We start from the raw sequence: 26,777 nt of genomic DNA on the forward strand, positions 1-26,777 counted from the left end.
CTGTTCTGATTGGTGCAACAGGTTAAAGTTGTGATTCACCTCCTCTGCCAGGTGGTTCTGTGAAGGCCGTGAGCTTCACAACTCTCCTGACATACAGATCTGGAGGGATGGTAACCTGCACACTCTGGTGATCACTGAAGCCTTTGAGGACGACACAGGACGTTACACCTGCGTGGCTTCCAACAGTCTCGGAGCAGACAACACCTCCGCTGAGGTTTATATCGAAGGTCAGAAATTATTATTATTTTTACTTTTGAGGCATTTAGTCATATATAAGTTAAACTGTACCAATGAGGAGACTAGCCTTTCCTGATCTCTACATTTCACTATATGTTTTACAGCACAATTATTAACAATCACATTGCTTTATGGTACAAACCAGAGCTGCTGTTCTTCTAGCACAACTGAGCTCTTGATGTTAGTGGATAAGAGTGGACATGCTGAAAGGACAAGATTATATATCGCTTTTGTTCAGGATTTATGAGAAATATAGTCAATCTATCTATCAATATTTTGGTAAATACATTTAGCACATTTAAAAACAACAGTTTCCTAGCAATCTGTTGCTGATCTGTCTTTCTTATTAGTATGTTTTACTGTTGAAGAGGTGGCCTGTATCGTATAGAAATAAACATCGCTGCTTTTGTTTTTGTCCCATCACAGGAGCTTCATCATCAGACTCAGAAGGAGAGGGGGCCGTGTCAAAGTCCAGATCAGGAACCATGCCTCAGTACGTGTGTTTCAGCATGACCTCTTGTCACCCAAAGACCCAGTGAACCCCTTGAACAGGTTAACTGAACCCTGCAGCAGCTAATCAAGTCTTCTGCCTTTCACAAGGCCCTTAAAAGGCTCTTAAGGAGCCCTAACCCTGACCCAGGACACAGGCCACACTCTAAATAATGAGAGGTGCAGAGGGTTAATATGGTTAAAAAAGAAAAAGCACCCTGTCAAGATTGTCCCCTGTACTTACTTCCAAATGTTAAATCTTTTTACCCTTTTCCTGCTTTCACTCCTTTTCTCTTGAATCATTTTCTTCTGCTTCATATGAAAAGTAATGTTGAATTGTTAATTTTGTGAAACATTGGACCATGACCTAACATGCATGTGTGTTTTTTTGCAAATCCAGATGTGCATGCATGAACTTTAAAACAACTTTCCTAACATTTCAAAATAAGACACATTTGATTTTTTATTAATTTTTTTTTCAATTTAGCTCTTACTTGACAACAATCTGGCACAAATAAATTTAATTTAGATCCAGATACATGGTGTATTCAAAATTTAGAAACATTTTCTGTTAATAAAATAATGCATTTGGAGGATTTTGCTCTCCATCGAACAGTACCCGCTGTGAGTGATTTTCCTTCTCTAAATGTTTTTGATTATTATCTGTTGTATAAATCTGGTCTACTTCCTGATTCCCTTTCTGTTTACACACTGAAGCCAAGATCACTGATACCATCTCAATTGCTGCGGAAACAATTTTCTTTGATTCAAGTATCATATTTGAACTAAAAGCATATAGATCCGAGAAATGCTTCCCTTTTCAAGTGTTCTTTGTGTGGGTGTGCTGATCTATGGTTTGTTCATTTTAGAGTTCAGAAGAAGACCACTTCAATGTCCCTGACAATACGCTCAGCGTCGCCAAAAACCACTGAGGTCCTTCCTCATCGCTCCACCCTGGTCCAGGCCATGTCTCAGCCCCTGCAGCGGGTAAGCAACTACTGTACACAGTAAATCCACACAAACTCATACACACTATCAAAAATGTGGAAAATTTTCTTTAGAGACCTTTCTGAATAGACTCCACCTGTTCAGAAATTCAGTTTTTATTGTTTTGTAGATGCAGAGCCCGGTGTCGTCATTGTATGGTGGTGAGGTGTCAGGTCCTCCTGTATTCACCAAGGTAAGTCTGCATACACAATATACTATATACACTACATGGTTGGATATGTGATTCCAAACCCATGGTGATTAATGTGCTGCTGAAACCATTTAGTATCAAAAGCATTACTGAGTTTTGAGCACCGATGTTGGCCGATAAGACGTGGCTTGCAGTTTCAGTTCATCCTAAAGGTCTTTGATGGGGTTGAGGTCAGCGCTCTGTGCAGGCAAGTTCTTTCACACAGACATGGAAAACCATTTCTTTAAATGTTTTCGTGCACAGAAGCCTCGGCATGAACCAGACTGTTGCCACAAAGTTTGTAGCATACCATAGTTGAAAATATTTTGTATGAGGTAGCGTTAAGATTTCACTTAATTGGAACTAAGGGGACCCAGCCCTAACCATGAAAAACAGCCCCAGATACATACAGTGCGTACTGACACACGGTACATCATGCATGCAATACATACACGCATACAGTACATACTTAGAACCCAATACACATGTACTCAGACTCCTAGCCTTCCCATAATAACAGTATGCAGTACTGTGGCTTTCAGCAGTGGGGGACAGATAAAACATAAGCTTTGGTGAGAGCTCCTTCTCCAGCTCAAGAACACCCTCTTCCAGCTCAGACTCTTCAACACTCCCCCAACTCCCTCTCTCTCTCCCTCAGGCTGTGGGTCTTGTGATGGTGGGACTGAGACGGGCTGAGGCAGAGCTTCAAACGGCCCTGCCAAACCCACAAGGGGTCAGGTCTCTTTCACTCTCATTCATCCAGTCAGGCCCTAAATCATTTTCCACTTCATTACAAAAAGACATTTGTTTGTCTGAACCCCCACCCGGCCGCCTCCTTTAAAAGCTGTTGCAGGCTTTAATCATCTCAATGAGAGGATGTTCGCCTCTGGTGAAGTCAGCACCGTGACATCACCCATACAACACACACACACACACACACACACACACACACACACACACACACACACACACAAACATTGTCAGACCTATGATACATTGTACAATATTATACATTTCACCCCTTGTGTTCCCAAAATACACCCATGCAAAAAAACACACAGAGAGAAAGAGCACTGAGAGCCTCTTGTTGATGGATACCAGTCTATGTAACCCTGTTAGAGACACTACAGTGGCTTCTCTATCAGCCCCTGTATTTTTTTAAAAAACAATACTTTATTAAGTTTTTCACATATAGAAAACATACAAATAACAATGACCACAGTAATAATAAATAATGTGTAAGTGAACTATACAACAAAATAATGAAAAGATGAAAAAGAAATTAAATAATTCTAAAAATAAAATAAAAAAAGTAAATAAACACAAATAAATAATTGAAAAAGCAGCAGTAGTGATGATCTTCAAGTCAGTGCAACATTCTCATCCTCCAAAAATTCCAAAAAAGGTTTCCACACTTTAACAAACAGTTTTCTTGCCCCTCTAACAATATATGTAAGTCTTTCCAGTGCAAGGTTATCAGCCCCTATGTTGATGTTTTTTTAAGGACTGTAAGCTTTCATATGACTGATTGGATCCGAAGAGGGAGGGTCATCTCAACTACTGTATTGCCCAAAAGCACAATTTTCACATATTTACAGGTGAATTTACTTCAAGTATAGTGGATGAGAGTGTAAGTATGAATAGTCCGCATATAGCAAGAGTCATGTTAGGTATCTTAACAGAATGGACAATAGTTTACTTCTTACTAAAAGCTAACTGCTAGCTTGAACGTAATTAAGTAAGTAAATAATTATACATACATACAATATCAGAAGGTGATCCTGTAAATATCCTCTTTCATAGATTTCCAAAAGGCTGTGAATGATGATAAAAAAGATTTTGAGCAGATGGCTTTTATTTGACAATCTGTCAAATACAACTTGTACTTTCAGTTCATCATTTTCCAAATATTTAAGAAATAATTTCATTTTGAAATACAATACTTTATAAAGTAAATGTTTTTTAAAGCTGTCTACATACACTGACAGCTACTTGGACCAAAACATTTTAGCTGAAGTAGAAACAAATGGACAGAGTGAACAGTCAGATTTATGACTATTTATGGATTGCGTGATGCCCAAAACTAATACCTAAAAGGCTGAACTCAGTTGTCTTTGGCTGAATTTAACTGGTGGGACAGCAACTTGGTGTTCTGCAGTGAAACAGAGTGACTGTTTACAGGCGTTACAGCGTCTACTGTGAGCGCCTTTAGCAATCTCTGTCCCACACTGCACCGTGCTGTAACTCTGAAGCATATTTATTGTTTTCATTACCGGTTTCAGTCTCTTCTCTTCCTCATCATTCTTCACTCACTCATTCATTTTTTATCATTACCTCTCTCTTACTTTATCCCTCCTCTGTGCAGCTGTTGCAGGATGCCCAGGCATCCGAGGGCCAGGTGGTGGTTCTGGAGTGCAGGGTCCGTGGAAGCCCTCCTCTGCAGGTCAGATGGTACCGCCAGGGAGAGGAGATCCTTGACTCCCCTGACTTTCGTATTCTCCAGAAAAGTAAGACATTCTTCTTAGTAATAATTAAATATTTTCTACACTGATTTGACAACTGATATATGCTAATAACCCATATATGTCTGTTTGTCTTCTCATCCTTTCTGCCTATAATATGCTATGAATCAGAGCCTCGATCTGCAGCTGAGCCAGGTATGTAACCTCAGTTCCTCCCAGGTCTATCAAAATATGACTTGGCTAATTCCAACACAGCTTTCATGTTCCCAACCACAGTCAGTGGTTAAAATTAGTAATGGCTTATTAGCTGTGTCTGGAGACTCAAATTGAGTTTGATGGCTTCATTAGCAGCTGCAGGCTTTCACTCGGTTATGACTTCAGCATATCACAACTTAATAAGTCTGTGTCTCACAGGACACTCATTATCACATATATTACAGTCAGAGGGAGTCCCCGTGAAAGTCTGAGACACCCCACCACCATCAATCTCCAACAGACACACACCAAATCACAAATGAACAATGACACACACACCATTTATGTCAGACGGCTTCCCACATGTGTGACTCAGGGGTCATTTCAGGTGTTACTTTCAGGCTGTGAGTCAGTGAGACATCTGTGCTCCTGTGTGTCTGTCTGTTCTTCAAGATTAGTTACATCCATGCTTGTTTGTCTTTACCCACTGCTCTCTGTGTGTCTGACTATGAATAATGATTCACCAGTCTAGATAACATGTCCATCATCAGTCTACGACGTACATAGCTTGTCTTCCTGTCCATCTAATGTCTCTATTACATCTTGTTACAAACAAATCAAGTGTCAACAAGTCACTCCACTCCATACCTATGCAGGTTTCTGTCCTTCAATGTCAAGTCTTTTAATTCTACTCATATAAATCAAGCTTTTAGGATCATGAACGGTTTGCCCATTTAAGGGTTATTGATTTTCGTTGTGGTTTTTTTTTTTTGTCCAGAGGAGATCTGCACCCTGGTGATAGCCGAGGCCTTTCCAGAAGACGGAGGTCTGTTCAGCTGCATCGCATCCAACCCATATGGCTCCATTAACAGCACAGCCCGACTCACCGTCACTGCAGGTGCGTCCAACACAGACACAAAGAGATGGTCATCATGTTGTTACCAGGCACCGTCAGGACACCAACAAGCAGCAAGCATCACAGCTTTGATAGGCAACTTTGTCTGAATGCCATGGCCCAGTTGTCCAACCACCATCGCTGTATATCTGGTTCCATTAGTTTTACCAGTAGCCACAACTTAGCAACCCCCCTGGTTCCAGAAACGTTTCAAGTATTATGTTCCTTGACCTGTCTTGTTAAAGAGAAGAACATAGCTTTAAAATGAATTTGTGAAAGTATAAGAGTTCCTGAAGGTCTACAGGGTCATCAGGTGGGCAGCCTCTCAGTAACTCTTTCGCTGAGTTGGACCCACGACACAGACAGTGTGGTTCAGGACCAACCCCCTCTTTCCTGCACCCACACACTCAAAACAGCCCTAGTTATGTTCAGTTTTGTCTAAAACTTTACCAGTTAACATAATAAGGTAACAGCATGTGAGCTGATAAAATGATTTCATTGTAAAAGGAAACAAAAATGAAAAGCAAATTTTAACTTTATCCACAACAAATGTAACGTGGCAAATGAATCAGGGCTTGGTCACACTAACCTCTAATAGTCCAATGATTACATGGAGGTCCTGTGTTTTGGGATCAGTTCTAAAAGGTATAATGCATGTCTCAGCTAGATGACCATCTTGCTGTGTTTATTGTAGTCTGTATGTAGTCTGTCTGTAGTAGAGGTCAGAGGTGTTAGCTGATGAGCAGCTCTTTGTGAGTATTCTTACAGACAAAACTGTGTTTGTACAGTACAGGACTCACTGCACAGTTAAAAGAAAGGCTGAATAAACAGGAACTGCATCAGCCTGACTAGACCCAGCTGCTACTTTAGACCAGATCAGCTGCAGTACAGTCTTGTGTGTGTGTGTGTGTGTGTGTGTGTGTGTGTGTGTGTGTGTGTGTGTGTGTGTGTGTGTGTGTGTGTGTGTGTGGGGTGTGTGTGTAATCTGCATCTACTGAGGTATGTGGAGGCCACAAGAAAAACTAAACATTAAAGTCCAACATTTTCCACTCTTGTTTGTTTCTGCCAGCAGCCGAGGACTCATCGAGTAATGGCATGTCTGGTGATAGCTCAGGGTTTGAGGATGCGGCAGCCTTCCCCCCTCCTCCCCCACCTACAGAGATCAGCCTCCTAGAGCTGCCACCCAAGATGCCTCATCCCGGCACTGAGGCTTTCCATATCAAGGAGCTTGAGATCTGGCCCAGTGTGTCATCCCTGCCTCCAATACATATGGGCTCAGAGGTGGAGGACAAGCATAGGGGAAAAGGGTCTGTACAGAATGGCGAGCCCCCAAATCCACTATCACTACCCAGTCCGCCTAAAGCGACCACACCGCCACCGCCACCTCCACCGCCACCTCCACCTCTGCCACACTCTGACCTTATGACAGATGTCACAGCTCAAGGTCCAGCCGAGGTGGCACCAGACTCACCTCCATCCCCAGGCAAGCTGTCTCCATCCCCTGGGAAGGACGGTCCTCCGCTGCCTACCAAGCCTAAGCCAAAGCTGTGAGTACCTGTCATATCTCCATGTGTCTGTGCCCTGGGGGCAGGCTAGTCACCAGGGAGGGCTGGTGGGTGGGAGACAGACTGGGAGGCCTGTCTGAGGTCTGGTGGAAATGATAGTGTCTCAGCTTTGTGAAAGGGTTAATAGGGGAATCCCAGGCCTTTTTAGAATAAAAGCATTCCCCTGCCTTTATGCTGGTGTCAATGTGGCATCGTGTTTGCCAGGGCAAGTCTGCCAGCTGCTGCCTGTCTGTGACTGTAAACAGATCTGTGTGGCTTTTGCTGGATGGCTCCTATTGTTTCTGTCTGACCTCGGACTGCATGCCCAGCCCAGGACAGAGCTATTGTTTCTTTTTCCTGAGCACCTTTCTCTAAGCTTTATAGGAATCAGGTAGGATGTCACTGTTATTAGAAGAGAGCTGGGCATTGAATGGCTTTATTTTCAATGGTCCTGTGTTTTGAGATGTCCGCTGTAGACAAGCCTCTTGTGCATGGATCTTTATCTCATTTGCTGATGCATTTCTTTTTCATTTCAGTATTTTTTGCCTTTATTAGAAAGAATACAGTAGAGAGTGTTGACAAGAAATAGGAAACATAAAGAAGGGATGGAAAGTCTCGGGCGCCTGGTTAGCTCAGTCGGCAGAGCTGGCAACCCATTCAGGAGTTGCTGCAGTGGCCCAGGTTCGAATCCAACCTGCAGCCCTTTGCTGCGTGTCATCCCCTCTCTCTCCACCCACCTTTCCTGTCTATCTACAGCTGTCTCTATCATTAAAGCCAACAAAAGGCCAAAAAAATAACTTAAAAGAAGGGATGGAAGGTCTATATTCAGAGTCAAACCAGAGATGTTAGCATCTTTATCCTGGAAATAACAACATACCATACACGAATAATTGTAGTGTGTTCTTTCGCTCTATTGGTTGGTTTTGAGATATTTTTAGCCATGTTAGCAACATTGCTCTAGAGATGTCAGTTTCGGTCTGTCTGTCAGTTGGTTGTTTTTGTCTGTCTACCACTTCGGTCCTCACTAAAGTATCTCGACAACTATAAAATGGATGGTCATTAAATTTTGTACAGACATTCATGATTCCCAGAGGATGGATCCATGAAATTCACCCTTGTGAAATAGTGAAATATGTCAAAAACTATTCCATGGATTTCCATGGCAGTCGCTACAGATATGAATGTCCTCTTCGGGATGAAGTGGAATAACTATGATGACCCCCTAACTTTTTCTCTAGTGCAAAAGGCAGGTTCACTTATTCAGTGAAATATTTCAACTTCAACAAGATGGACTGGCACTAAAGGTTATACAAACATTCATTGTTCCCAGACAGTGAATCATAATGATCCCTGATCCCCTAAATGTTCAGGTATTGCATTTTTGGATGTTTTTCCATAAAACTTGGAACATTCATGACCCCAGACCTTTCATCCAGCGCCATCATCAGGTCAATATTTCTGCTCATGTGATACTTTGATTTAATACCTGCAAAATTAAAGACATTCCCATCTGCCTCGGCTTTACTTTTTGTATGGTATTAATTTGGAAATATTAGCATGCTAAGCTGCTAAGCTAAAGGGGAAACATTCTACCTGTTGAATATTGATATGCTAGCATTGCTGACATTAGCATTTAGCTCAAAGTACCACTGCCACAGCTTCACAGAGCCACCAGCATGGCTGTAGACTATTAGTCTTCTTTTTGCTCTTCTTTTTCACTCACAGTATTATTTATTTGGTTCCTATTACAATGCAAGCCGTACAGCCCATCAACTGCAGATGGTTAACAGTGTTGACGTGTGTTATGACAGACTGCATTTAGACTAAAGCTTGGTTTCAATGCAGTATAGCTTGGTTCTTGCATTGCACAGTCCATTTCCACTGCATGTGTACTGGAGTTGATTTCCTGCTGATGGATGCTACAGTATTGCACAATGTGTTGATGTAAATGTTATGACTTGTTAATTCTGTGCTTCCAGAGCTGAGAATATAGAGGAGGAGACAGAAAATTACAGGTAAATATTTGTCTGTGAGGGTGATGCTCTGGATGTGATTTGAATGGCGCCACATGTAGCCTCATTAATCAAGCTGTCATGGAAGCACACGCAGACAGTAGCAGACGGTAGAAATGAAGACACAGGCCATTTCTGATTCCTTTTATATAAATAACTTTACATTATTTCACTGATTTCATGGATTTATTTGTATGATAAATCAGATGTAGCAGTTATGTGCAGAATTTAGTTTTTTGTTATTTTGTGCCATGGTAAAATATAGTTAATCAGATTGTTTTTAGGGATATGACATATATACATATATACAAAAGGACATTTGTGTCTAGATCAAACATCGATGAATGAGGTAGTAAAGCTGCTTCTCTCAGCATTTATCCACAATAACAACATGGATACACTGCTAAAAATGAATCAGCTCCCAACTGTGAAGCAATTAGAAAGCATAAGCCATCCCTCTCCTGCCCTCTCCCCTTTAAATTCTTTAATTACACAGTAAAAACAGCAGCCCTGCCATTAACCAAAGGTCACATTTCTGCCAGACTGCAATCTATTTCCTCAGGTAACATGTAGGAACAGACACTGACCACTCTCAACCTAAAACCCCTGAGCTTCATTGTATTCTTTTTTTGGCGTGGCACATCCCGTACAGACTTATATATTGTTTCTTGTCTGGGAGCCACATGCTGCTATGAAACATCAACAGAGAAGAGCAAAGCCTGCAGCCTTTGAAAATGCTCCCAGTTTGTTATTTTATTGCTTTTCTTACAATTTACAGGAGTTCCACAACTTTCTAACAAACCACGTTGTTGAAATGCTATAAATTCAATAGACAGAGTGGAAACTATGACCTTTATGTTGTTTATTTTTAGAATAAGGCAATATCATGAAATTGCCTAATTGTTTTACTGCATTTACATAAAGGCAGCAGGGTTCAGTATGGATTGAGTTTTATTATCTGACTGAGAAGCTCACCTAGCTTAAGGCATGAATGTCTAGACTTTAATACTTTAATACTACTACTACACCAAAATTATTTCTAAAGTCTGGATTTCTGTACATTTAAGCTTTTACACCCAAGTAAACGTTATTCATATGCGGATATCCACAAAAGTTATTCTGGGTTTCACAGCGCCCATTATAATATATGAATGGACAGCTGAATTAGATAACATTACACTCTTGGCCTCAGTGTTTATAGGTAGTGGAGAGACATGTTCATGTTCACAAATCTAGAATAAATTGTTCTAAATCATAGAAATAACATACTGGAAGCCTGTGTAAGGGAGGATTTTTGCTTCAATAACACTGAGCTGATGAGATGGAGGAAGTCGTTGTGTGACTTGGCAGGCAGGAGGGACTGCGGGAGACATGACCTGTGAAAACAGACCTGCTGTTTTTTCTGTGCTGAAGGAAGAGAAATCAGGGTCGGTAGGTATTTGGGTTTGATGCCCGGCGTTGATGTCAGACGTCAGGATAAGAATCAAAGGAAATTCTCAGGGGAGAGGTTCAGATCGGCCAGTTGGATCTGAACCAAGCACCAGGTTTGGAGAGAAAGCAGAGTTTTACCACATGGTAGAGAATAGATAGATTGCAAATTGGCAGCATTGTCTCATTGTATTATGCTCCTCTGGAATTCAGCTTTTCTTAGCTGCGTTTTGTAATGTAAATTCTATGCGTAGAAACAAATAATATTTGGTTACTTGCTTTAGTTGGTAAATTTGATGGATGTCTTATCTTCATGTGACACCATGTACAGCTAGTGTTTTTGTGGCCTTCTCATAAACTGGTTTGAGAATTAAGCATACAAAGCAAAAATATTCTGCTAAAATGACCTATTGCTTTAAGCATGTATGTGTTATGTAAGGCAACTAAAGGTAAGTCTTAGGATTGAAGCCTGTTTTATTGTGTGAGATAAACTGGGCTTCCTGCAGAAGGGTCTTAATAAAGACCTGAAAGGATTTGGGAACATGAAACACACAATGAGAAGATACTACGAGACAAGCCATAATTCAGCTGTATGAGACTTGGCATCTCAGCATAAGGTCTTTGCTGCATCTTGGACAGAGTTATGGTCTCTACTGATTCAACAACACTACTCCCCTCAGTTCAGAGCCCTCCAGGGTTCAACCATGCACACGTGACTGTCTGTAAAGCCACATCATGATAGACTGATAACACCTGGAGCTTGTAAATCTGTGTTTGTGTGTGAGCGCTCATACACATGCATGCACATTTTTGTGAGTGTGTGTTGATGGATTAGGTGTCAGTGCTGCTGGTGTCCAGTGTCAGGTTTAGGATATATTGATAAAGGTACATGTTTGCCCAGTGTGACATTTCACAAGAACAGTTAGCTGTAATGACATATCCTTGCCATTACGAGGAAAACGTGCATGTGGTGTGTTTTCACATTTTTGATATACAGTTTTTTGTGTAGCAGCTTTGCTGTTTAAATAATATGTCCAATGTGTTGCTAAGTCAGCTATGTACCTCCAGGTTGTAGGAAAAGTCTACATATGATGCACTGAGACATTAAGGAAAGATAGTTAGCAACCATTTCAAGAAATCACTTCAGTGAGACTGAGGATAGAGATTACAAGACAAAGGAGGAGACAGTAAAGAATGTCAAGCCAGTGCAACACATCGAAGGTGTGACCACCATGATATTGACCGTGATAATAGGGCCAAAGCATTATATTATAGGTTGGGATAATGTCTGGGTGGGCGTCACACACCACGCACAAGTAGCAGAGGCAACAATTATCCTCAAACCATTGCACAGCTTAATCTCTCCTTCATAAGACCAGGAATCAACTTTGACAGTTGTAATTGTTCTCTGGCACGGATTTCATTCCACAAAGTGCTTTTTTATGTATCAGTTGAACTCTCGCTAGCAACGTGTCTGCGGATTGTTTTTAATGCAGCTCTACAGTATGTCAGTATGCTAAAATTACCGATGATGAAAAACAGACACACATCGGCACTCAACAGGACCTCAATTTAGCCTTTTCTTTCTATATGGATTTCATGTTTTTGCAAAGGGTCTAGAGTGAAACAAGTTGTTTGCTGTTTATTTGTTAAGAGATGGTAATAATTACTGATTGACTGACTCATCTATATAGGTTGGTAGCATAAAGCCAGACGGAAGTTGTGTATGTGGATTTAAACAGACCAAAGACCTACTGGACATACGGTCAGCTGTGCCTGTACTTGATTATAAAGAGTTCTGAACTGAGCAGCTAAGGCAAGAGTAGCCTGGGAAAGGAAAGTGGAGGTCAGTCTACGTATGCATGTCAGTGGAGGAAGTAGAAATATTCAGACTCTGAGGGAATTACACGGCAACTAACTGAATACCACTCGCCTTCCAAGCATGTAGGAGAAACTACAGAGGCTACGAAACTTGCGTAAATTGCAGAAGGACCTATTTAGAGCCAGTGTTTGGTTTGTCCGTTCTGGGCCACTGTAGAGACATGTCGGACTCCTCAGAGAAGGATCCGCTCCCTCTGTAGGTTAAAAAATGCTCATTTTAGGGTAACGAAAACAACAATTCTTATTCCTAGGTTATTATACAGTAATGAAAACATACCTATGAATATTATATTTAATTTCTGCCAATAGATCCTCCTAAATGTTACACACTGCACCTTTTAATAAGAATATTCTTTTGATATATAATATAAAATAATCTAGTTAGATATGTATACACTGTTATGTATTAATAAGTTCATTATTAATACATAACATTATATTCATTAGTTTTGAGAACAGAATCGGCAAAACAATAAAATTATGAGATCACATCATTACAATTCCACCAAAAGTTGTAATATAGACTTACTGCCCAGCCCTAACTCACACAAACACACAGGAGCTTAGAATAATGTTGTGTAAGTGACACCATGTGTATCACTTCCCAGCTTTAATGTTTCCAGGCTCTGCATAGTGACACACTGCAGTGATAAAGATGAGGAATGGCCTAATCCACTTTAATATGGCCTGTATTGCATACAGCTTGACCTTATATACCTTATCCCTGTCCGGTGACATAATTGCCATTCCAGTGAGATTAAATGATTTCTGCAGTAGCTCCAAACCTCTTTAACCCCGGTGAGGTTGTTGTCAGGGGAACAGCATGCAAACTGAAGGCAACAAACCGCTCTTTGCCAACAGCCCTCATTAGTCTCCCACTGTCACACACACAACTTGTGTATATAGTGTGAGGCCGCAGAAGGTGATTGGCTGCTGCTGTCTGTCCCTCTCTGTATTTTTTCCTTTTTAGTATTCTACTAGTAGTATTTTTCAGACTTATTGTATCAAATTTAAAGTAGGATCTTTATTCTTTCTTTTTTTGCATTGCTGAGCAAGGAGCTCCAGCTGCCAGGCTTTGTCGCATATCTGCGCTGTGACTCAGAGCTTCCTCTCAGCAGTGTGTTTGTGTTTACGAGGTGCAAGTCATGAACTCCCTAATGAAGTATTAACAATCACTTTCTTGTCGAGGTGTTGCTTGTGGTTTTATGGAACTCGGGAAACATGCATGTTAAAGAACCACATATGGTGCTGGCTACACACTGAAAATGTTGCTTGTGGTTCATCATCATCAAACGTCTAATTAAAAATGGAAGTGAGAAAACACTGACTGTGGATCCGTTCCTTAATGGATACCCTTCGCTTCAGTGAACGCAGGCCAAAGAGGTTTTTGATTACGAGCAAATGGAGAAAAAAAAGGCAGAAACAGAAAGTGAGTTGTCATCAGGGAGAGAAGGAGCTTGTGCAACAGAAAGAAAAAGCAAAATGAAGTCACCGGACGCACAAGAGAGCAGGAAAAGCAGATAATTTCACATCAACCTCCAGAGTCAGAGATGGGCAGTCCTTAAAAGGACATGGGAGACACAGGATTGGCTAAGACGCCAGACCAACTAACCACTGGATTGGTCGGTCGGGCTAGAATGACCTGCATGGAATGGAGAAACTTTCCAAATAAGGAAGAGAGTTGTCAGAGCTGACCTTCATAACAGAGACAGGGGGCAGGAGGAAAGAGGGGCGAGCAAAGGGAAAAGGGAGCGATGAAAAGACGAAAAGAGCGAGAGACCAGGGTGTATGCTTGGGAGTTGACAGCATGGAAACTAACAGGCCCCAGTGATCCCCTCATAGAAAGCAGACTGTGTTTCCCAGGAAAGAACACCCTGGTATGTTAAACACTGAGAAACACACAGATAAATACACATTGCCGTACATACACACACACACACTCAGAGAATCACATTGTTTCCGGATGAGGTCAATCAACCTCTGATTAGATCCTGACCCCAGGCTGTTGGTGCAAGCGGTGTGTGTGGCTGCATGTGTGGTATAAGCTTGATCTTCCTTAAGACACACTCCCAGACCAACACACCACTTCCAGTTGTGGATGTTAATTAGAGGGTGTAACTATGTATACACACTCTAATCTTATGACACGGCTGTCACCAAGAACCGATTCTGAGAAGACTCACTCTGACTCGCTTCCAAGTGTCAGTGAGTCAACTCAGAGGGAATGACTCGCACCTGTGAAGAGAGGAAGACCCTCTCCTAATGGCTGTCTGACCTTTTCCCAGTATACAGACACAATTACATACACACTGACAACTTCACACAACACTACACTGGACCGGGTCCCTGGCCTCCCGCCTTCCATCAAAACGCTGTGACTCATCAGCAGCCTGGAAAACGCACACCGACTCTAAAAATAGAGGCATTACACACAAAAATAGAAATGATGAATTCCCAAAAAGCTTTTGTTTCATCCCACAAAAATGAAGGAGAAAATTCTCCTATTGAGAAACTGAATACTTCAGTGAATGAAACCAGATCTATGTGGTTGTGACGGAAGTGTTTGCACACACAGTGGCACTGGGACTTTGCCTCCTATAGTCAAATTGTTCCAAAGGTCCAATACAGTACACGTTACATAAAACATGGCATGTAGATAATAGATAATAGATAGATAATGTTTCTGTGTGGCCATAAAGAGTACACGGAAGGAGGATTTTATGTCCAGCAAGGGCGTTGTTTCAAATGATAGCTTACAATGGACACATTTCATTTCTGTCACCTGAAACTGACAGATTTGTTCAGATGATTAATTTCTTAAATCTATCTTCTATTCTCTCTCCTCAAACGTCCTGTCTCTGTAGTGTTTCAGGAAACAATCTAAATTCAGACATAAAAGGACGAGTAAAAGCAATAAGATATAGGTGCTATCTCTCATTCTGCTTTTCTCATGGACGTTTTTCTTTTATTTTTGCTCCCTGACTCCACAAAGGGAAGCCCCTCAGTAGCAGCACTGCAGTACAGTATATGGCTGAGCTTTTATTCTGGAAGGGTTTGGTTTCAAGGCAGGCTGGGAGCTTTTATTGTGAAGGAGGAGGAGCTCACAGACAGACTGACTCATGCAGAGAAAGAGAGAGAGAGAGAGAGAGAGAGCGACTGCGTCTGTCACTGTCTGGCTGCTGGGCTCTCTATATATGCTCCTCATACCTGGCAGGGCAGCACTGCAACCTAGTTTACTCTCCTGCAGGGAAATATCAGAGCTGCTACACAACAAGACCACAACACTGAAGGTAAAACTTTTCCTTTTTCTTTTATGTAGACTGACAACTCATTTAAACTGAGCAAACTTCAGTAGGACTGATGGGAAGATGAGGAAGTGGATTAAAGATCAACTTAATGATGCTTTAATTAACTTTTAAACTTTAAGCTCTCAGAGGGAAACTTTTAAAAACTGTTTTTGGTTTTAGTTTCCTTTGGTTTGTTTATTTATTTATTTTTACAATTTCAAAATGCATTGGAGCCAAATACTTTGTCATTAAATTTGAATTAGGGAGGAAAGAGAAGGCAAATGATTGAGGTAGAATAGGGGCTATTTTGTTCATGTTTTCCTGGTTTACCAGCCCGGCACGTTAATGTTTAAATCATATGTTTTCAGAATGGGTGTGTGGTTTTTCTGGGAGCACAGAGAGGCTGAGTGTGATACCCATTCATTTGCTGGAGGCTCTGGAAAGGTAGTGAGTTCAGGCTAAAGAGAAAATAGAAGGAGAGCGGCAACACTGCGAGTCCCTTAAGTCTCTGCGTCTGTAATGCAGACCGACTGTTTATAAGGCGAGGTTCATTTGTTTGCAGAACTCCTCAGTGGAGTCAGATGGATTAGTTAACACAATAGAGTCTGTTAGGTTAGAAAGCTTGTGTCTTACTTCTCAGCCTGCTCTTCTCTTTCTGCCTCTCTTTCTCCCTCTTTCCCCTCCTTCTCCTCCTCCTCCTCCTCCTCCTCTCTTCTCCACTCTCCCCACTCCTGCTGCTAATCCCATTTGATGGCAATGTCTTTCCCACTCCAATCCAGAGAAGAATGTCTTTAGCATTCTTGCTATAGAGAAAGAAAAAAAACTCTCCCCCGTCTCACTTGGACAGAGAGAGCGAAAGGCGGAGGAGTGGGGAGAAGAGGGAGGGATGGATGGAGGTATATAGAGAAAAGGAGGCCTCGCTGATTGAAGAGAGCCCTCTTCACCTACACTTGGATATGAAATACGAGCCCAGATAGAGAGCGAAGGGGGGGGGGGAGATAATAGAAGAAGAGAGAAAGTAGGGCAGGGAGAAAGTGGGTGAACGGAGCAGCCGTGAGCTGTTGGTGTGACTGGAATAAGAAAAACGCTCTGTGCTACGTTTTAAAGGGAGGGGGGAAAGGAAAACAGTCTGGTTCTGTTTTATGTGGTGTGTGTGCAATTAGAGCCAAAGAGAACGAGGAAGAGGAGGGGGAGGGGAGGGGGCTGGGGTACCCAGGGAGGAGAGGGGTTGAAAATAAGTAAGGGACACCAGGAGAACAAAGGCTGAGAGAGAACTTGTCAGCTGACAGGGAAGAAGTGAATTAATGGAAGCTGCAGAAGGAGAATAAAACAGTTTTTGTATGTGTGACATATTGAACACCAGTGTTCCCAGCAGCAGCAGCAGCCTGGTTTTTGGGGGTCAGACAGCCTGAGAGATTATATTGAAATGTTAATGGAAACTTGGAGTGGCTCCTTTGCTAGACCGCTTTCTCTTGTGAGAGGAGGAGGGAGTCAGGAGAGAGAGTGAGAAACAAGTTGGGGCACAGAGTGGAGAGGATTTAAATAATGATTTACAGCTTTTCTATGTAACCTTGTATTGACGTTCAAATCTGACACAACAAATGTCTCGGTAAATGTTTAGTAATTCCCAACATGATGCAATTCCAGTCAGCAGTGACAAAGAACAACATTTCTTCCTATCAATCAGGCCTAAGTCAGAAGTGACTTGTCCGTTAGTTTAAACAGACAGCCAGTGTTAATCATCGTCTGTCAGTCTGTCAGTCACTGACTGATGATCTGTTCCTGCCTGCTGGCATCAGACAATATTGACGCACTGTAGTGATGATGTAATGTTCGATGGTGAATACAAATTAACCGTGAACCAGGTGTGTGTGTGCGTGTACGTGCAGCAAAACAAAATACATCTTGTTTGTTTTTTTTGTGTCTGACCAGAAAGTTGTGTAAGTCTTCCAGCTTTGGTGATTTGCCTTCTACTGGTCCAAGTCACGATTCAGCTGAAGCACTCTCTCTCTCTCTCTCTCTCTGTGTGTGTGTGTGTGTGTGTGTGTGTGTGTGTGTATAATGATGTCAGACAGGGTTTCCAAGACTGTGTTTGTGTTGTAGGTGTGATACCAGAGTTCAATTTGACTATTTAGATATAAATCATTTACAAATGCCAAGGTCATGCTGTTACTAAGCCACAGGTGTTTGCAGAAACAAACATACAGAGGTGTATTGCAAACACACAATGGGCCTATAGCCTGAAAGTAGCCAGAACACCCACTAAAGCCTTTACCTTGTTCAGCTTGTGTCACACAGCCTAGAAGATGCCGTGTTTTATGCTAATCTCATTTTCTTCTGTTTATAAACACCTACAGAATCAGAAAAGGCATGTCCTTAGTTCCCCTCATGTTGTTGTTTACAGAAGGAAACTCCTCATTACTGGCTATGTACACTCAACTACTTCCTGTTCTACCCCTGGCATGCTTCTTGTCATCAGCTGGTCGAGTCTAATAAAGCTCTGTCTTTACAGCCAGCTGCAGAGCTAAGGAGCTAAGCAGATAAACCTGCGGATGGCTCCCATCTTGCTCCAATAGGCGGTGGAACAGTGGATGTGTTTCTCACGCACCCTGGGTCATTATTTCTCCGGAAGCACACACAAGCGGCACAGAGTAAACATGGCCATTTAAGATGTTGAGGTCTGCATTTATTAAAGCAAAATGCTGCCGGTAAAGACCCGCTGTGTCTGGCACACCTTGGTGTTTAGCTGACTGACACATGACTGGGCTGTAAAACACACTTTCAATTAAGTTACCGTTAAGCTGTTCCTGGATCTGTTTAAAAAACAGAGAGACAAAGTTCCCCTGGGCCAGATTCCTCTTTGCTTTTACTACCCTTTTTTCTTTTTTCCCACATTAAAGCATTTACAGACAGGGTCCAGCCCAAGGAAAGTATTTTTCAGGGTGAAAATGGGAAGACATAACTGCTTTGCCTATTTATACCACCAAACGTTGGGGCAGAAAAAGAGAGGCAATGAGGGAGAGAGACATAAGAGTAACGCTGTGTTACAGAGGAGCTGGAGCGTTTTCTCTCAGCGGAGCACGGCACTCTGTGGGCCAGTTGGCTCAGACCAGAACAGCAAAACACAGGGCCGTTGGCATGGCGACAGAGGAACACTTCCCTCCTAATTCAGCCCCGCTCCGCCAGAGAGACAAAGAATAAGAGAGACAGAGATGGAGGTCTGCTCTGCTTCTTGAGCCATTTGTAGATATCTTATAATGGTTTACACAGGGAGCAGGTCTTTGAAAAGGTTTTGAAAAGACAGGACACAGAGTGCGTGCAGCGGCCTTGTCCTGCATTCTGTGGTCAAAGTAGTCTGGACCATCAGAGCTGGAGGCTGCAGGGTCACAGAGTCTAGATGACCCCCATCCTTTGCTTGATGTAAATCCTTAAGTGGGCCATAAAACTATTCATGCAGCTGTAAATTATACAAGCTGACCTTTTCATCCACGGTCAAATGGGAAGCATGCTAAACATCTAAACAGGAGTGAAATCTAATCTGACTGTATTTAGATACAAGTCAGATGTCTCGTTTTAATGTGCATGGATGACTTGATTGTGTATTAAGTCTGTTGGGTATCAATACAAACCTGTTAATGCTTCCTGAATCAGGGATTTACTGATTTACACAGAGAGAGTATGTTATGATACAATGTAACAGGGTTGCACAGCAGTTTGTAATGAATGAAGGTGCTTGTTTAGCCATAGTTGCTTTATATAGAAAGTTCTTTTTAAGGCAAAGGGGTGATGTCAGAAACACTCAAACAGAGCTGTTTTTCTCACTACTACACTTATATCTTACACTTATGTCCAAAAACATAGGTAAACACTGTAGAGGTCTTTGAGGTCTTTCACGCAGAGGCAGTAAAGCAGTGTGTCGGGGGTTGTGAGGGATGAGGCTGTGAGGAAATTAAGTGTGTTTCCTCTCTGCTGGAGCAGACGGGCAGGGTGCTTCTCCCCGACGCTCTGAGAACACAGCCAAAAAAGGAATCAAACTGCTGCAGAGCGCTGCAAGCTTTGCGAGCTGCCAAACTATTCCTGTAAAAGCACTCTTTTGGTGGAGGCCTGAACGGGAGACCTTTGGAGAATGTAAAGGAAAAACATGTATACAGAGGGAGGAGGATGCATTGAATTCATGATGTGCACTTGCGGTCAGTGACTCCTGTGAGGAGAGCACCAGGTTGCGACGGCCTGGAATGATCGCAATGGAGGCTTTTGAATTAACGACTATTTATTTGGGCATGTGAAGTCTCCTCTGGAGGGGACCATATGACCAAAATAACTGGCTAGGACAGACTAATCAGTCATGTTGCTGTTGGATTGTGTGGTGGATTTGTTACACTATGCTACAACTGTCAGTTCTGTGAAATATTCACTGGTGTTGTTTGCAAATGTATATGGGGGGAGGCTATAGGGAGGGGGGGTTCTCTGCATTCTCACAGATGAAAAATAGTCAAAAAGACTCCACTGATTATTCAACATCTGGAAAAGATTTGGGCATGTGAACTTGGTCCTGGTGGACTCCTGACAACATGCACCACTGGGATGCACAGTATATTCTGAACAGGCTGCCTATGAAGAACTCATCAGTCTCACATACACATAGCTGTATACTCTGAAGGTTTATAACTTCAACCTTTCCCAAAGACCCATGTCCTCCTCCTGGTCCTCACGGAGAGCTTCTGAGTTCATTTCTGTCTTGTGGTTTTCAAAGTTAGTCCTCTTTAATAAACCCTCCTGGTGCATGTAGAGTTAGTCTTAGTGATTCTAGGAGAAAATAAAACTTTAGATTTGGATGTGATGACACTACAAAATTTCAAAACCTCCCTCTCTCCCACAATGACGTGACAACATGGTGAATCAACCAAGCTGGGGGAGAGACTGGATAACCACACCTCTGTGAAAAAACACAATACTTCATCATCAGGACCTATCCCTGGCAAAATGACACAGCAAACGTTGCAATTTTTCTTTCTTTCATCACAATACCATTTAAAGCCACACCTCAACTGTTTGCTTCGTTTGTCCTATTTTTCAGATAGAAAAACATCATATCTGAGCTCTGCCTCTGTACCAGACTAGCTCACAGCCAGCTGCTGCTCTGTTAAACAGAGCTGTTTTTCTCAATACTACACTTATCTCCTCACTCCTTTACCATAGTTGATGTATTGTCAACAGGCTGGCTATTTAACAAGTCTTTGTTAAAGGCAAGAGGCTGATAACCTATCAGTCTGTGCTGCTGGTGCAGCGGTTTCCTTCCCAAAACTTCACACATACACACACACACACACACACACACACACACACACACACACACACACACACACACACACAATTTTTCCACATAACTGTGCTTTGCCTCAGGCCTAACAAACTATCGCCTTCGGGCCTGAGGAAAAACAGTTCACTTCAACTCCATGACCACGTGCTGATGTCATCCTCAAAGTGTTTTATGTCTCTGAGAGTTAACGTGTTCTCGATTCGTTGTGTTTCTGCCTCACTCGACTGTCAAAACACTTTGTTTGGCATTTTAACTCTCCATCGATTATGCTCACATTTAGCAACATTTCTGCCAGTTGTGTTCTGACTGCAGTTGGATGGTGACCAGGCGATGGTGTCATGCATAAATTGAAAACAGCTGCATGATTTTGTAACATTTTTACAAGTGTGTTACTTTGTTACAGAGACCCTCTATCCCATAAAGAATGAAAATTCCTTAAGAAAATATAATATGACTGTAGTTTCTGATAACTGTCACTGATCATCCTTCCTTCCTTCTGCTCTGCAGGAATGCGTCCCAGCTGAAGCAGCTACAGGACCAGATTCTATTGGAACAGCAGGAAGCCGCCAACTGGCAGCAGCAGCAGGAGCAGCACCAGAACCAAGAAGTCCCGCCTCCACCTCAGCAGCCACCTCAGGAAGTGCTTCCACCTGCTCCGCCATCTCCACCTCTCCCCCCTCCTCCCTCCTTCCAGGAGTTGGAGAACAACACAGCCATGCAGGCCAGCACCTTCAACTACGCCCGGCCCAAGCAGTTCATTGCTGCTCAGAGCCCTGGCGGGGCGGGCTATGTCACCCAGTCCTCTGGCTCCTCGGGGTCGAGCCTGTCCTCCCCCTTGTCTCCTCCCACCTCACACAAGCCCTTCGGCAGGGTCACCGTGCCCCCCTTCACCAAGGCCGGCAGTGTGGAGTCTCCGAGCTCTCCTTCATTCCCGCCTCCTCCTCCACCTTTCCTCAGCTCCAGTAACCTGTCCTCTCCATCAGGACCCGCCCAAGACTTCCCTCCCCCTCCGCCTCCTCCCCCTCTGCCCGTCTCCTTGTCTCCAGCCTACTCAGATATGTCCTCGCCATTCTCCTCCGTCCCTCCATCTCCAGCCTCCAGCTTCCTGTCCTCAGTGCTGCCCTCCACACCTTCCTCACCTGCCAGTCCTACAGTTAATGCCCTGGGCCTTCCTAAAGGCAACGGGACTGTGTAAGTATCCCTGACATGCACTTGTACAGATTTTTCTTTATAGTGTCTTTCATGTTTCATAAGTTTTGTATGTTCTTCACACACTGTGTCTCAGGCGAGTTGAGCTCCCCGTCTTGTAAACCTGCTGCCAACTGGAGGCAGGACGCAGGATGTCTGCTAGATGGAAGATGACATGTTTACATTTTTATACAGCATGTTTACAGGAACGCTAACTATAGAGCCCTTTTAAACACACACAAACCCACACATGAAGACACAAAAGTGTTCTTAAGGTGCATGAGCTCTAGCCCCCATATGCCAAGAAAACCACTCAGGACACTCAGATTTCAGTATCGTAACTTGCGTATACGCTGTATGAAGTTCCTGGCTGTCAGGATCTATCATTTCACAGAGTTTCTCATCCAGCTCATATGGACTGCAGGACGGCTGCATTTAGATTTTGGCTTCTTCATATTGAGTTAGCTGATACAAATCTCTTCTGATGGCTGTTCTGGAGAGAGAAATTTAAGTTTTTAAGTTTTTTTTTTCCTCCTTCAAGGGCATTCCACCACCAGCTCTTTGCCAGTCATCAGTTTTCATCAGCCCCTCACTCCTGCACTCCCCCTCTCACCCTGGCATTCCTGCTGCAGTTGTGAGAGATAAGGAGACACATTGTGGAATGCTATAGCTGGACATGTCCAGATAAGAGTGGGATGTGAGAGAGCCAGAGAGGGAGCAAAAAGGAGCTAGAGAGGAAAGAGGAGTTGCGACGCATTGAGATAGCCTGTGTGCGCCACAGAGAGCGTGCCACGACTTAATGCTGACAAATGTTTCTGTTTTGTCCTTTCAGCAAAGCGTTCCCCAGGAAGTCCTCGGTCACCAGGACTCCTCGTGTCACCTCTGACTCAGACATCCAAGGATCCAAGGATGCTGTCATCCAGGACTTGGAGAGAAAATTGCGCTTTAAAGAGGAGCGCATAAGCAATGGTCAACAGGTGTGTCTGTGTGTGTGTGTGTGTGTTATTGTGTGTCCTTACTCCATTACTGAAACAACTGTGTGTTTACAGGCAGTTATAGAATGAGCCTGTTCAGTAACACAGATTAACAGGTCATCAATAATTCATGCAAGAAAACTGTTTTACTACCACTAAAAAGTGTATTTAAACAAGCTTTTGTGTCATGCATCCTCAAATAAATTCATAATGTTGTTCTCCATACTCAGCAACATCCCTAATTAACAAATACAGTAGATATGTGATGGTGTGTACAAGTGTGTGTTCTGCAACTCACACACTAACCCCCCGCTGACCCCATTAATCCCTGCTTCCAGAGGTTAACCTATGAGGAGAAGATGGCTCGCAGGCTGCTGGGTGCTGACAACGCTGCCACAGTCTTAAACACACAGGACACAGAGGAGGAGCCAGTCACACAGGTACGGTGGCTCTTTACTAGGATCCACACACCTGCAGGGGAAAATCACACACATACGCACTCACCTGAAATCATACCAGCATGGAAATGTTTGGCAAACATGTCCACACCAGCACTTTTTTTTTAAAGCACAAGTCCCATGTGCATGTATACGACACAAGCACCTTTCTGTTTGCTGCTTTGTCCACTGTTACTTTGCTGGTGTCATTCCTATCTCATGACTGCTGGCTTTCCTTTATATACTGTCGAATCCGAGCACACACCCAACCCCCAGTCCCTGTAAACACTGCTGAAGAGCGAGTTATGAAAGCAGGGTATAAACACTGTAAAGTCCTCCAGAGCCCTCCATAAAAAGCTCTGTTTATGCAAACTGGTAGAAACCAGTGTTGCTACAAACATGCTGGGGAGTAACGCTGTTTGAAAGCTTGTGTAGCTATTTGTCTGACTGCATAGCACCTCCCCACAGTGTTGGTTGTTCATTCACGGATGAACAGGCTTTTTCTTTTTTGTTTAGTTGCTTATATAATCCTTCATCATGGCTCCTTTCAACCTACAGAAGAAATTATTTGTTGACATGGTTTTTGTAATTTAAAATTGGGCCAAATAAAAGATGAATCTGGTTTAGGTTGGTGAAGTTCTTTCAAGCTATATCAGTCAAAGTTTGTAGTAATTTAAATGTACATACAGCATGTAGAATGACAGTAAACAGAGGTGAAACTGGCTCTGAATGACACAGTGTCCTCCGTTAACACATTGATTAGTTAAGTGAAGTCACAATGCAGACATAGCGAACGTCACTAAAACACAAATTGTGTTCACACTGACGCATAAAATCGAGTTAGCGCGGAGCCGTTCCAGTGTGACGTAGCCTGTTGGCATGAGGAGCGATCTGATTGGTTGTGGCACTGCAGCACTGCATGGCTCTGAGCACAGCTCTAAACCTGTTGGGAATGCATCAGTGTAAATGCATCGTATTTTGATACTTAAGCATGTGAATTTGAATTTTCTGTGTTGACAGCAGGTAAGATTGAACGTGAAACACACAACCCACACAGAATAACTGTGTTTCCCACCCGGTGTGATACAACAAGCAGACAAAACCCCCTTTTTTCTCTCAACAGGAAGATAGTTCATCTGATAGAGAATCTTTCCCTCAAAAGGTTTCTAAAAATCTTTGTTTCTCTCTGTCACCTTCCGGTTTTTCATTCACTCCATCTGAAATGTCACTGTGTGTAAATGTGGACACAAAGTCACGCTAAGGGCTTGGATGTGTTCACTTTGACCAGAACAGGATCAGGCCTGGGAATTAGCTGATAAGGGAACAAAGGGCATTAATACGTAATTTGTTTTCTGGTCTCTGTGGTTCCATATTGACTGTGTAGTCCATTCACAGGCAGGTGTGACAAACACAACAGAATAGAACTGATTGAGTGTTTGTGCAATGTGGTCTCACCTTTTACACTTTGTTGTTGTTCAGTGCAGGTAGTTTGATTCAGATAATGAAGCATGTTCGAGCTTGATTGCAACAAATAAGCATGCTTGGTTTTACCCAGATTGCATTTTGTTCTGTCTGCAATGCATGCTGCCATCTTTGCTACATTTGAGATTTAAGTAGCAATTAGGACAGTTGAATATGACTTTGTAAGATTTTCAGAAAGGAACAGGCTGCAACAGCTGCCTCGCTGCTATTACAGGATAATAGAGAGGATCTCGATGGGCCACTTCTGTGTTTTGTCGTTGAGCAGCAGGAGTGAGTTCAGGAGGATAAATGCTGGTTGTGCAGCTGTGCCCAAGGCCTGTCATTATCTGTGTGATGTGTCATCAGACCATGCGGCTCTGCAGATGTTCCCTCTGCCTCAGCAGAGCTACAGTGATGAGAGATTGATGGAGATGCTGGAAAGGAGGAGTGGGTAGAGTGAATTAGAGAACTGGGAGAAAGTTGGCAGTTTGGGTGACAATGAAGACAGGTTAATGGGTGTGTGAAAAAAAACTGGAATAGGGCAAACAGAGTTTTATTGATAGCTTTCCGCACGTTTTTAAATGTGCTTGCCTTTGTGACTACACAAACCTAGCGTAGAATCTCTCTCTCAGTCTTTCTCTGAATCTTTTCTCTTTTTCCTTCACCGGTATGCAGGAATATAAAGTGTCCAGCTTCGAGCAGCGCCTGATCAGCGAGATTGAATTCCGTCTGGAGCGTTCTCCGGTGGAGGAATCAGACGACGATGTCCAGCACGATGAAGACTCCACCGGCAAGGGGGTGGCACCAACCTTCGACCAGAAGCTCAAACACTACAAAGTCTTCGAGGGCATGCCGGTCACCTTCTCCTGCAAGGTCCATGGAGACCCCAAACCAAAGGTGGGAGGTTGTACAGTACATGTTTCTGAAAGAATGTCATCACCCTGAATGATTAAACATTGTTGGCGATGATGCTGCAGCGATTATTAATATTAGATAAATGTTTGGTCATTTTGAAGCTTGTATGGTGGCTTGGCTTCCTTGCTTGGGAGTTGCTGATGTGTGATGTTGATGATGGAGGGCGTAGATATTGTACATATGCTCTGTGTTGTGATAAGGGGAGGCCCTTTGCAAGAACTCACACTGGCCTGGGCTGGCTGCCTGGCTCTGTCCGCATTAATGATGTGGTGATGACAGGCTTCAGAATGAACTGATGGGGAAAAAAAGGAAAGAGATAGAGGGGAAAGAAGGATAGAGAGCAAGGGTTTTCTTCAGTTGTCCACTGATTTTAGCATGAAGGTCAGTCTGTTAAATCATAACGTGTCTGATATCTTGTGTCACAGGTCTACTGGTTCAAAGATGGGAAGCAAATCTCCAAGAGAAGCGAGCACTACAGGATCAGCCGCGACGCTGATGGGACCTGCTCTCTACACACTGCTGCAGCCTCACTGGATGATGATGGCAACTACACCATCATGGCAGGCAACCCTGAGGTGAGTTCACGGGTGCAGAGCTGGAAAAAGAAATACATCAAATGTGATAGAAAATTGATATCCACCTTTTCATAAAAGAACAAAGCAGGAGATGTAAGCGCCCATTAGCGAGAGAATAATGAGTTTCAAGATAATGTCTCCAGCCTGAAGAGGAAGAGGGCGTTGAATGAGACAGGAAATCACAAAAGCCCTGATGTGGGTCAGAAGTTCATGTGTTACAGGCTTTCTAACAGACTTTTCCAGTCGAACACTCACATTTTATTTCCTCCTCCCTGTTTGACTGCTGCTTGTGGTATGGTG

At 43.0% G+C, this 26,777-nt stretch overlaps 1 protein-coding gene across 9 annotated transcripts in view; it reads left to right on the forward strand.

Moving 5' to 3' along the window:
- Nucleotides 1-26,777, forward strand: part of palld (palladin, cytoskeletal associated protein) — a 52,948-nt gene that overhangs the window by 21,145 nt on the left and 5,026 nt on the right. For 3 of the 9 annotated variants that reach the window (XM_051376273.1, XM_051376275.1, XM_051376280.1), the window contains 14 exons: nucleotides 52-227; nucleotides 664-730; nucleotides 1,596-1,713; nucleotides 1,844-1,906; nucleotides 4,269-4,410; nucleotides 4,537-4,560; nucleotides 5,339-5,458; nucleotides 6,525-7,002; nucleotides 8,979-9,014; nucleotides 21,435-22,118; nucleotides 22,948-23,092; nucleotides 23,428-23,529; nucleotides 25,663-25,884; nucleotides 26,328-26,477. In XM_051376273.1, the coding sequence (XP_051232233.1) occupies nucleotides 52-227; nucleotides 664-730; nucleotides 1,596-1,713; nucleotides 1,844-1,906; nucleotides 4,269-4,410; nucleotides 4,537-4,560; nucleotides 5,339-5,458; nucleotides 6,525-7,002; nucleotides 8,979-9,014; nucleotides 21,435-22,118; nucleotides 22,948-23,092; nucleotides 23,428-23,529; nucleotides 25,663-25,884; nucleotides 26,328-26,477 (2,527 nt within the window). Of the gene's footprint in view, nucleotides 1-51; nucleotides 228-663; nucleotides 731-1,595; nucleotides 1,714-1,843; nucleotides 1,907-4,268; nucleotides 4,411-4,536; nucleotides 4,561-5,338; nucleotides 5,459-6,524; nucleotides 7,003-8,978; nucleotides 9,015-15,442; nucleotides 15,611-21,434; nucleotides 22,119-22,947; nucleotides 23,093-23,427; nucleotides 23,530-25,662; nucleotides 25,885-26,327; nucleotides 26,478-26,777 lie in introns of those variants that run through there. The other 6 variants (XM_051376276.1, XM_051376277.1, XM_051376274.1 and 3 more) reach the window with 5 other exon arrangements.

Source organism: Dicentrarchus labrax, unplaced genomic scaffold (assembly GCF_905237075.1).
Source record: "Dicentrarchus labrax unplaced genomic scaffold, dlabrax2021, whole genome shotgun sequence".
Taxonomy (NCBI): Eukaryota; Metazoa; Chordata; class Actinopteri; family Moronidae; genus Dicentrarchus; species Dicentrarchus labrax.